The sequence below is a fragment of the Dromiciops gliroides genome, chromosome 2 (assembly GCF_019393635.1).
Source record: "Dromiciops gliroides isolate mDroGli1 chromosome 2, mDroGli1.pri, whole genome shotgun sequence".
Lineage (NCBI taxonomy): Eukaryota > Metazoa > Chordata > Mammalia > Microbiotheria > Microbiotheriidae > Dromiciops > Dromiciops gliroides.
Genome location: NC_057862.1, coordinates 121,927,782 through 121,940,137, shown reverse-complemented (window position 1 = coordinate 121,940,137; position 12,356 = coordinate 121,927,782). Strand labels below are relative to the sequence as shown.

Genomic DNA, 12,356 nt, shown 5'->3' with positions numbered 1-12,356 from the left:
TTTCCTAATACACCTATTTGATCAGAGGATCCTAGAGAATTATAGGGACCTTAATGTTAATCATAGGACATAGAACGAGATCATCTAGATGTCAGAGATCATCTAATCCAACCCCTTCCTCTTTGAAGAGGAGGAAATAGAGAAGTGACTTTGGAGGTTACATGGTAAGTTACTGACATGATATTAGAAAATCCAGGTCTCCTGATATTTCGGAAAGTCTTGCCACCCACACCCACTGTGATCAAAAGTTTTCCATGGCTCTTTACTGCCATTTGGATCAGCTAAGTGGCACAGTGGATAGAACACTGGGCTTAGAATCAAGAAGACCTGAGTTCAAATCTGGCCTCAGACACTTACTAACTGTGTGACCTTGGACAAGTCACTTAACCCTGCTTGCCTCAGTTTCCAGTATTTCAGTGTCCCTGCCAAGAAAACTCCACATGGAGTCATGAAGAGTCGGACATAACTGAAAACCACTGAACAACAACACTGTCATTTGGTTTAGGCCAAATCTAAAATCCTTAACCTAGAAAAGCTCTCTATAGATTGGGTCCTTCCATTTCCAACCTTGTCTCCTGCTGTGTTCTACCTTGAACCCTCCACTCTTGCCAGTCTGGTCTACTCATTCTACCGACCTTGTACATTCATTCCTACTTCTGGCCCTTTGTTTAGGCTCTTCTTTCCTTTAGAGTGTAAGCTCCTTATGAGTAGAGATTTTTCCATTTTTTTGAACTTTTATTATTAGCTATTTGTTGGCGGGAATTCTCTATCTTCTTACCCATCCTTCAAGGACCAGCTCAAATCCTATCTCTTCCATGAAACCTTCCAACTATCTCGGTCCTCATTGCTTGCCCACTCTCTCCTTTGGATTGATATAGCCATTAGTGTCTGTACTATTCATTTGACATTTATCATGGACTACCTTACTTCATGGGCAGCTTGGTGGCACAGTAGATAGAGAGCCAGGCTTGAAGTCAGGAAGACTCATCCTCTTGAGTTTAAATCAGGCCTCAGAGACTTACTAGCTGTGTGACCCTGGGCAAATCACCTAGCCCTGTTTGCATCAGGTTCTTCATCTGTAAAATGAGCTGGAGAAGGAATTGGCAAGCAATTCCAGTGTCTCCACCAAGAAAACTCCACATAGTCAGGAAGAGTCAGACATGACTGACAAACGAATGACTGAGCAACAACACTTTACTTCAGTCCTTTCCCTCAGTCATCTCACAGAGCTTTATGCCATTCCTCTGCAGTGCATGCAAAATCTAATTTCTCTTTCTCAAATCAATGAACATTTATTAAGCACCTACTCTATGCTAGGCACTATCCTGGGGACATAGCCCATGGGAGGCACACATTAGCCATAGAAGCAGAAACTAAGACATACTCTCTGGAATGACATAATCTCTCATCTATCATTATTTAGCAGACAAGGCATGAGCTTGCTCTAAACATGGCCAACCCTCTACTCTCTAACTGGTGACCTCAGTCAGGGAACAACTCTCTGTTTCAGTTTCTCCAGCTATATGTGGAATGGGCTCAGACCTGTAGCACAAAGTCAAGTCCAAGGGGATGGTGCCAATCAATCAATGCCAAGAGATGATGGGAGAAAAAGATGAGAAGTCATTTTATTATCCTGGAAATCATCATTCTAGTAGCTGAGTTCCTGACTTGGGGCCTTTGCCTTTACCCCTTCCTGGAAAGACAATGTACCATGGTGTTTCCCGAGGCTGGGGTCCTTGATCACTGTAGCTCCTTCCCAGGATAACTTGCTCAAGGCAGATCTGGGTTATCCTGGATTGGTGGGGAGAATGAAGATAGTGGGGTGTCCTGGAGGGGAGTGGGGAGAATGGTGAGAAAGTTAACAGCTGCCGTTCAGATGTGAATTGTCCTTTCCACACTTCCCTTGCACTATGGAGGTTCAATTAAAGCAGCAAAGGAGTCAGAATCCACACCTCTACAAATGGGCTCTCTTTCCCAGGGCCCCTCTGACTCATTCTCTCCCTGGGCTCTGTGGGTTTTGACACCTCCCTGCCACATGACAGGGGGCCATCTCACACCTTGGTCTCAGGATAAAAACCCCAGCCTTCCTGGCTTGCTCCCCAGTCTCTCCCTGGAGCTGTCCCCCAACCATGGCTAGCTCTCCCCACCAGCAATTCCCTAGGCAAGAGGATTGGCTGCTACCCCAGGACTGGGGCTGGGGCTGGGAGAGCCACTCAGACTCAACTTCCCCTACCTCTTCTTCTGATTCCTATAGCTCGTCACCATCCTATGGACACCCAAGCACCACAGAAAACCTTCCCCAACCTCTGGGCTGCCACTCTGAAGAGCCCCCTACTTCTGTCCCTTTCCAAAAGAGCAGAAGGGAAAGAGGCGGCCCAGCCAATGGGCAGAGGCAGAGCGCCAGCGAACGTGAGAAGCTAAGAATGCGCAACCTCTCCCGCGCCTTGCACGATTTGAGGCGCTATCTACCTCCCTCAGTGGCACCTGTTGGACAGAGTCTGACTAAGATTGAGACCCTGCGACTGGCTATCCGCTACATTGGTCACCTGTCATCCCTTCTGGGACTCAGTGAGGAGAGTCTGAGGCGCCGGAGGAGGGAAGGGGCAATGCAGAGCTGCCCTCTCTGTCCTGACAGACTGGGCTGTTGTCCAGACCGGACCCAGAGCTTCAGCCCAGTCTCCCAGGCTCCCAGGGCCTACTCTCCCCAGATCCCTGAAGCCTGGGGGTCCCTACCTTCCTGCCCATCAGTTTTGTCCCAGCCCAAGCAGTATGGGGAGCAGAACCTCAATGCCATGTCTTGGGGTTTACCTTCTTGCTGCTTGGGATCACCAACCAGGCTAGACCTGCCGGGAGGAAGACATCAAGTTGGAGGATTGGGGAATCCTCCCCTTGCCAGCCCCGGAACACAGACCCCACCCAAGTTACACTGGGAAAAAGCCACTGAACCTGCTTCCTGGGCAATATCTCCACACTCCACCGAGTTGACTGCTCTATACCAGGTACAATGTTTCTTCCTCTGTGTGTCTCCACTGAGAAATTCAAACCATTTAGTTGAGAGACCCCTGGGTTCAAATCCCAATTTCCAAAGGCTCAAATTTGGAACTAGGGAGGAGAGTGGTTGGGGGTTGGAGTGTTTCCTAGTCTAATCTTCATAGAATAGGAAAATATTAGAATCAGAAGGAATTTTAGATATGATATAACCCCAACCCATTATTTTATAAGATACCCTGGTATCCCATTTCTCCTGAAAGGTACTCATGACCTTCCATGGTTTAAATATATTCCTCAGGCCTTTTGGCCAGCCCCCTCCCAGTCCCAATTTAGCCAGAAACTCCTAGGACAAATTAAGCCAGAAACCCTTAGCCTGTGCTGATGGGCACACCCCAACTTCTGGTACTAACCCCTGGTTTAATTTCCCCTTCATCCAATCCAATATTTATCAAGGGCCTATTTTGTGCAAGACAATGTGGCAAAGATTGCAATGGACAAAAGGGACTAGGAATATTGTTCCAGGGGAAAGGTGGCTTTTTCTCCAGCAATGCTACCCCCTATCCAGATTTCCTTATCCAAGTGCCCCGCTGTTCTATTCTCTCAGGAAAACTAGTGGCACAGATTGGAGGATAAAGACAGGAAGCCTTGGTGTTGGGGAGAGGATCAGGTACCCTTATGATGCATAACCCAGTGGCAGATGAGCTCTCTTATGGATTGGGCAGTGAGGATTCCAATGGAAGCTGAGCTAGGATGGAAGTAGCTCTCTTATAGGTTGGGGAGTAAGGAAGTAGCAAAGCATGCTGATAGAGGAAGTACACAGAAAAAAGACCCCTGGGTTCAAATCCCAAATCTCCTCCTTATGACTTCTATGACTTTGTAAGTCACTTTATTTTTCCAGGTCTTAGTTTCCTTATCTGTTAAAACAAAAATAGGGGATTGGAATAGGTGATCTCTAAAGTCCTTCTTAGCTCAAAATCGTATGATTCTCTCCTTCTCTGGGAGCATGTTTGACTTTCCAGAGGTTCCTTGTTATTGCTTTAGACCCACCCACATACTCCTAGATTCTACCATCTGGATATAGGAAGGCAAAAAAAAAACAAAACCCAACATTTTTTTCCTCCACATCTCTCAGCTTTCTGTGTATCTTCCTAGGAATCCCATGCCCAGACAAAGGCTCCATGACAGATACAGGAGCCCTAAGTTAACTCTGGCTCCCACAGGGACAAGTGTCTTTGGAGGGAAAGAATAGTCCTCCATTAGTCCATCCATGAGTGAGCAAGTCCTCTTTCCTCTCCACTCAACCAAGGTGTTCCTGGGAAATATTAGGTCATTTGTTCAAAGGAGGATGACCAAGATGGTGAGGAACCTGGAAACCGAAATGACATACAGGATCAGGAATCTTTAGGCTAAAAAAGAGAACACCCTAAGAAGGACTATGGGAGCCATATTCCAGTATTTGAAGGGCTACACAGCCATGAAAATCTGAGAAACCAACCAATACTTGGTCAAGTATTTGGGTCACTAATCAACTGTTTCTCTTCTGGTCCTAGGTCATCTCCACCCCTCCAGAACCCAGTTTGTCAGCTCTCATAGGACCTTACCCATCACAGCCCATGCCCCAGAGATGTCAGGCGGAGTTGCCAGCACAGTGGGGATGCTGGGGTTACGGTGGCCTGACTTCTGTACAGGAGACAGACACTTCACTCATGTTCAGAGAGGACAGGTCTCCTGAGTGCTGAGGTCCTAGGCTCAGGGCCTCTGAGCTTGGGAAGGAGAAGCTGGTATTTCTCAATCAATTGTCAGCATGTTGCTTATGTCTTAGCTCATCTCCAGGAAATCCAAGAATTAAATCTATTGTTTCTACTACTCTTCTGAGTTGGTTTTTTTTATACTTACTAAATACTATAAGATAGTAATTTGAAAGCATCGCTCATTGCATCCCTCTACAAGTTCACAGATTTAGGGACGAAAGGGACCTTAGAAACCATTTAGTACACCCCCTTCATTTTGCAGATCAGCAAACAGAATGTCAAAGGGACTTGCCCAAGGTGATAACAAGTGATAGGGGGCAGAGCTGGAATTTGAACCTGGGTCTTAAGACTACAAATCCAGTCCTATTTGTTTGTTATGGAAGCAGCTGCTGGTACAGTGGTTAGGGCTCCAGGGCTGAGCCTAGAGTCAGGAAGACCTGAGTTCAAATTTGACCTCAGACACTATCTGTGTGACCCTAAGAGAGTCACTTAACCTCTGCTTGTCTCAGTTTCCTCAACTGTAAAATTAGAGTAATAAGGGTGGCTAGGTGGCGCAGTGGATAAAGCACCAGCCCTGGATTCAGGAGGACCTGAGTTCAAATCCAGCTTCAGACACTTGACACTTACTAGCTATGTGACCCTGGGCAAGTCACTTAACCCCCATTGCCCCACCAAAAAAAAAAAATTAGAGTAATAATAGCACCTACCTCCCAGGGTTTTTATGAGGGTCAAATGAGATAATTTTGTAAAGCACTTAGCACAGTGCCTGGCACATAGTAGACCCTATATAAAACTGTTTATTCCTTCCCTCCCCCCGCCCAAAACTCGAATCACAAAGTAACTGATGATCACAAATTTGTTCAGGCTCTCAAATATTACAGTAGGTTGCTAAGGATGCCCAACACTTTCTGTTCAGAAAGAAGGAGAGAAGGAAGGAAGGAAGGAAACAAAAGCTTGATTTCCACCTTTTTAAAGTTTGTCAGGTTTTTTGCCTTTTTAATGAATAATGAACTAATCTTGTGGGGAAAGTACCACTCACTTCCTGAGCTATATTCCAGTTTACAGGCATTAGGAAAGATAATCAAAGTCTGTGGAGATCCTCAGACTTCCCTATGATCCAACCTTAAGGGCATGTTCCAGCTGAGAAGAGGTCATTCGTCTCGCCTTCCCCTAAGACCTATCTCCATGAGACCTGATGCTCTTCTCTCTCCCTCCCCTCTATCCACACAAACTGGGCTTCACAGCACCAGTTTAGTTGCTGACAGAATCTATCTGCTGGCTCAGTCGGGGAGTATGACTGACCTACTTGGCTATTTCCAAGAATCTAGTCCCAGAACAATCAGGCTTTAGAGAGGTGTTGTTTTGTGAGAATGCCTCCCCTCTAGAAATTTGTCACTGGAAAACTGCTTAGGGGGCTCTCACAGCAGCTTGTTATCATTTCTTTCCTCCAGCAAGCTATAGTGGAAAGAATGCTGGGTTCAGAGCAAGATTTGGGCTTGAATCATGGTACTGCCTACTTGAGTTTGGTTAAGTCATTTAACCTTTTTCAGCCTTAGTTTCCTCATCTGTAAAATGAAGTTATTACCAAACAAGAGATAGAGAATATTATGAAATGCAAAATGGATGACTTTGATTACATTAAATTAAAAAGGTTTTGTACAAACAGAAGCAATACATCCAAAATTAGAAGGGATACAGATATCTGGGAAACAATCTTTATAGCCAGTACCTCTGATAAAGGCCTCATTTCTAAAATATATAGAGAACTAAATCAAATTTATATGAATCAGGGGCAGCTAGGTGGTGCAGTGGATAGAGCACTGGCCCTGGATTCAGGAGTACCTGAGTTCAAATCCAGCTTCAGACACTTGACACTTACTAGCTGTGTGACCTTGGGCAAGTCACTTAACCCTCATTGCCCAACCAAAAAAACAAACAAACAAACAAAAATTTATATGAATCCAAGTCATTCCCCAATTGAGAAATGGTCAAAGGATATGAACAGGCAGTTTTCTGATGAAGAAATCAAAGCTATCTATTCCCATATGGAAAAATGTTCTAAATCACTATTGATTAGAGAGATGCAAATTAAAACAACTCTGAGGTACTACCTGACACCTATCAGACTGGCTAATATGACAAAAAAGGAAAATAATAAATGTTAGAAAAGCTGTGGGAAAATTGGAACACTAATACATTGTTGGTGGAGCTGTGAATTGACCTAACCATTCTGGAGAGCAATTTGGAATTATGCCCAAAGAGCTATAAAGCTGTGCATTCCCTTTGACCCAGCAATACCACTCTTGGGTCTTTTTCCCAAAGAGATCATAAAAAAGGGGAAAGGACCCACATGTACGAAAATATTTATAGCTGCTCTTTTTGTGGTGGCAAGCAACTGGAAATTGAGGGGATGTCCATCAATTGGGGAATGACTGAACAAGCTGTGGTATATGAATGTAATGGAATTCTATTGTGCTGTAAGAAACGATAAGCAGTTGGAGTTCAGAGAAACCTGGAAGGACTTGAATGAACTGATGATGAGTGAGATGAGCAGAACCAAAAGAACATTATACACAGTATCATCAACATTATGTGTTGATCAGCTGTGATAGATTAGATTCTTCTCACTAATCCAATGGAACAAGAATGTTCCAAAGGACTCATGATGGAAAAGGCTCTCCAAATCCAGGGGGGAAAAAAAGGAATTGTGGAATATGAATGCTGATTGGACCATACTATTTCTTTTATTTTTGGTTTTCTGATTTCAGGTTCTTCCTTTGTGCTCTAATCCTTCTCATATAACATGACTAATGCAGAAATATGTTTAATGTTATTATGTATATATAACCTATATCAGATTGCCTGTTGTCTAGGGGAGAAGGGAAGGTAGGGTAGGGAGGGAGAAAAATTTAAAATTGGAAATCTTATATAAACAAATCTTGAAAACTATTTCTACATGTAACTGGAAAATAATAAAATACTTTTATTTAAAAAATAGAGAGGGGCGGAGCCAAGATGGCGGAGGAGAGGCTGTGACTCCCACAAGCTCCAGATAAACCCGTCCATTCAGGCCCAAATAATGCGGTAAAAATCAAAACCCAGAACAGCCTAATGCACATAAGAACAGAGTGAGACTGTTTCTCCGCAAAAGAGGGCAATTCTGATCACCTACTGATCAGGCTGAACAGCTCAGCGCGGTCCGGACCCAGCCAGGGACAGTGCCTCCAACACGTCAGAGTCTTCAGCACCAGCAGCTTCTGAGGCTCCGATCACGGACTGGTGAGGGGGTTCGGAGGTAGGCCGGGGTGAAGTGGAGGCAGTATCTGCTGGAGTTGGGGCAAAGCGCCCTGGGTCTGAACCAGTGGGCTGAATCGAGTGGTGGTGGCCCAGTGGGGGAGGGGTAAAAGCATGCCAAGCTTCCGACCATAGAGAATCAGAGTTCAATCAGACTTCTGTTTCCGGGTCAAAGAGAAAGCAGCTGTGATTACTCACAAGCCAGGCAGGCTGAGAAGAAGCCCAATCACCCCCTGGGCCACGCTGTAGCACGAACAGTGTGTCCGGGAAGCAGTGCTACACTTTAAGGAGTAAAAAGCCAAGAAACAGTAAGCCAGGATGAGTAGGCAGAGAAAGCAGAAGACCATCGAAAACTTCTTTGGGGGAAAGGTAGACCACAATACATCCTCAGAAGAAGAAGATAATAATAGGGTCAAAGCTCCAACATCCAAAGCTTCCAAGAAAAATACGAACTGGTCTCAGGCCATGGAAGCTCTCAAAAGGGACTTTGAAGAGAAAGTAGGAGAGATAGAACGAAGATGTAGAGAAAGAGAGGAAGGAATGGAAAGAGAAATGAGAGCAATGCAGGAGAGTCATGAGAAAAAAGTCAACAGTTTGAAAAGCCAAATGGAAAAGGAGATTAAAAAACTGTCTGCTGAAAATAATTGCCTAAGAATTAGGATTGAACAAATGGAAGCTAGTGAGCTTATGAGAAACCAAGACACAGTAAAGCAAATCCAATTGAATGAAAAAATAGAAGGCAATGTGAAATATCTCCTTGGAAAAACAGCTGACCTAGAAAATAAATCTAGGAGAGATAATTTGAAAATCATTGGACTACCTGAAAACCATGACCAAAACAAGAGTTTAGACACCATCCTCCAAGAGATTGTGAGGGAAAATTGCCCTGATATTCTAGAAGCAGAAGCTAAAATAGAAATTGAAAGAATCCACCGATCACCTCCTGAAAGAGATCCCAAAAGGAAAACCTCCAGGAATATTATAGCCAAATTCCAGAACTCCCAGGTCAAGGAGAAAATATTGCAAGCAGCTAGAAAAAAGGAATTTAAATACTGTGGAGCTCCAATAAGGATAAAGCAAGATCTAGCAGCTTCTACATTAAAGGACCGGAGGGCATGGAATATGATATTCCAGAGGGCAAAGGAACTGGGACTACAGCCAAAAATCACATACCCAGCAAAACTAAGCATCATCTTTCAGAGGCAAACATGGAACTTCAAGGAGAAAGAAGACTTTCAGGCATTTGTTATGAAAAGACCTGAACTGAATAGAAAATTTGACTTTCAAATACAACACCCTGGAGAAGCATAAAAAGATAAACAGGAAAAAGACTTCATGAGGGATATTAAAAGATCAAACTGTTAACATTCCTATATGGGAAGATAATACAGAGGACACAGGTCTGAACTGAATACGAAGGGAAGTTATGTTTTGTTCTTTGTGGGGTGTCTTATGTATGGGGCCGGATTTGGGCTTGGGGCCTCCTGGGTCCAGGGCTGGTGCATTGTCCACTGTGCCATCTAACTAACCCATAATGACATCCTTAAAATAGGGTTGAGGTGTAGGAGAAATAGACTGGGGGAGGGGGAAGGGGAACGATTGTCTGTGGAGAGGTTGTTCATATGAAGGAAATAAGAAAAAAGCTTATGGAGGGGAGGGGAAGAGGGGGAAGGAATTGAGGAGTGTTTGAACCTTAATATCATCAGAATTGACTCAAAGAAGGACTAACATACATACTCAAGTGGGTATAGTAATATATTTTGCCCTGAGGGAGGGGAGGGAGATAAGGGGGGGGAGGGGAAGGAGGGAAGGGCAGATTCTGGGAGAGAGTAGTAAAAAGCAAAATACTTTCAAGGAAGGTGAAGATGTTCTGCATAACGGCACAAGTATGAAATATTGAATTGCTTGATTTCATAGGGAGGGTTGAGGAGAGAGGGAGGAAGAAAATTTGGAACACAGAATTAGCTCAAAGACCTTAAACTCATCAGAGTTGACTCATGGAGGGAATAACATTCACACCCAGTTGGGAGGAGTAATCTATTTAACCTTACAGGAAAGTATGAGGGGAAGAGGATAAGGAAGGAAGGGTGAAAAAAAAGGGAGTGCAGAGTAGGGGAGGGGACAGTCAGAAGTAAAATACTTTTGAGGAGGAATAGTTTAAAAGAAGATGGAAAATAGAGTAAATATCATGGGAAGGGAATAGGATGGAGGGAAATAGTTATGATGACTTTGCTGGGCTAATACGAAGAAAATTCTTTGTCAAGTTTAAGGTACATTATTTAGGGTATGATGAACAGGATACTATTAGAAAAACCTGGAAAGACCTACATGAACTGAAGCAGAGTGAAATGCACTGTATACAAAATAACAGCAATAGTGTAAAATTATCTGCTGGGAAGCATGTGGTTATTTTCAGCAAGGCAATGGTCCAATATAACCCTGAAGGACTATGAAAATGGCAACCCATCTACAGAGAAAGAAGTGATAGTATCTGAAATAGATGGAAACACATTTTTTTTTCTTTTCTTTTTTTTTTTCTTTTTTGGTGAGGCAATTGGGGGTGGGTGGCTTGCCCGGGATCATGTGGCTGGTGGGTGTTGGGTGTGTGGGGCCGGATTTGGGCTCGGTGCTCCTGTTTCCAGAGCCGGTGCTCTGTCTGCTGCACCACCTAGCTGCCCCTGGAAACACATTTTTTTAAAAAAATGTTTTTTCTCTTTGACAATTCCTTAGTCTGAAGTTTTGGGAGTTTTTTGACTGTTTTTTTCTCACAACCTAGCTAATGTGGGAATGTTTTCCATGACTACTCATGTATAATTTATTTTGAAATGCTTGAGTTCTAGTGGGTGGGGGAGGGAATAGAGGAGGAAGAGAAGTTGGAACAATTTTTTTTTAAATTGATGTTAAAATAAATCTGTTTTTACATATAAAAAGTAGAAAAAAAATTTTTTAATAGAAAAAAATGAAGTTATTAGATTAAGTCATTACAGGATTATCGGCCATATTAGTCTCTCCCTTTCTCACTTCTCTGCCCCAGAAACAGGGCTTCATGGTAACAGTTTATATGCTAACAGAATCTGATGGCTCAGTGGGAAAGGATTGCTGGATTGTTTGGCTATGCTAAGGGTCTAGGGGCAGAGTAAGCAGACAGCAGAAAGGTCTTTTGGGGGAATCATAGATTTGGAATGAAAAGAGACCTCATAGACCATTAGTCCAAATCCCTCCTTTTACAGATGAGGAAACTGAGGCCCAAGGAGTTTAAGGGATTTGCCCAAGAGCACACAGATGGGTAAGCCTCAGAGGTTAGATCTGAATCCATGTCTCTGAAGCTACAATCCAATAATTCTCCTTTTGAAGAAATACACCAGATCAAAAAAAGCCAAGCATCTTGCTAAGCATCTCCAGTCCTGCTGTCACTGGGTACTATGGTCCCAGAAGACTGAAAAAGGCTGCAAACATATTTTCTGTTATTAAAAAACAAATCTCAAAGGAGACTATGTCAAAGACTCCATTGGTGGGGGCTCATTTCCCAAGCCTGTGACTATGCTCTAGGATCTAATCTCAGTTCCTTCTGGCCACCTGCTGAATCAGTTTGACCAGTGAAGGCATGGAGGGAAGGGGGGCACTTTCTGGCAAAACACATAGAGTCTGGACACTGTTCTTAACCCCGTCATTGACTTGCTGTCCAATGCCCAGGGCTCCTTCCCAACCTACGTAACTCTACTTCCTTTTATTTTATAAATGCAAGCTGCTTGCTGCCTCCCTTACAGCCGTGTTGTGAGGATATACCACTTATGTCAGTGGATTCCCCAGGCTGAAGGTTCTAAAGTAATTGGTATTCTCTGACTCAGGTGTGATCTGGAAAACCTGTGTCATCTGTGAACCATACTTGGATATGTGGGCACCCTTTCCACCAACACAGATAGCAACTCCTCTTCCTCATTTCATGGTTTGACTTGACCAGATCATCTTAGCAATATTGTTATAAAGGCTGGATAGAACCTCAGTTCGTTTTCTAGCCCAACTATAAATCGATCCTATTCTTCAAGAGCTACAGGAAAAGGCATCTCCCATCCTCCTCAGGTAAATAAATGTACCAGTCAATATTCATTGAGCTCCTGCTGAATACACAGCAAAGCATTCCATTCTTGAGAGAGAGAGAGAGAGAGAGAGAGAGAGAGAGAGAGAGAGAGAGAGATAGAATTTTCGCTCTGAAGAACTTAGGTTATTCAGATGCGTCACTCAGGATATATCATTCAGAATGGTTTATAGACATCTGTAAACACAAACAGAAAAATACAAATATCATACACAAACTGTCAC

The 12,356-nt window shown here is 43.6% G+C and overlaps 1 protein-coding gene across 1 annotated transcript; it reads left to right on the top strand.

Moving 5' to 3' along the window:
• Window positions 1-2,129: 2,129 nt before the first annotated feature.
• LOC122739791 (mesoderm posterior protein 2-like) lies at window positions 2,130-4,730 on the top strand. The gene is made up of 2 exons (XM_043981482.1): window positions 2,130-2,999; window positions 4,542-4,730. The coding sequence occupies exons 1-2, from the start codon at window positions 2,130-2,132 to the stop codon at window positions 4,728-4,730; spliced, it is 1,059 nt and encodes a 352-aa protein (XP_043837417.1).
• The last annotated feature ends 7,626 nt before the right edge of the window (window positions 4,731-12,356 follow it).

Bases quoted from the DNA above. Each gene is read 5' to 3' on its own strand.
- LOC122739791 (XM_043981482.1), top strand. From the start codon at position 2,130: ATGGCTAGCTCTCCCCACCAGCAATTCCCTAGGCAAGAGGATTGGCTG. The intron at 3,000-4,541 runs GTACAATGTTTC...TTCTGGTCCTAG, and splicing joins AGTTGACTGCTCTATACCAG to GTCATCTCCACCCCTCCAGA.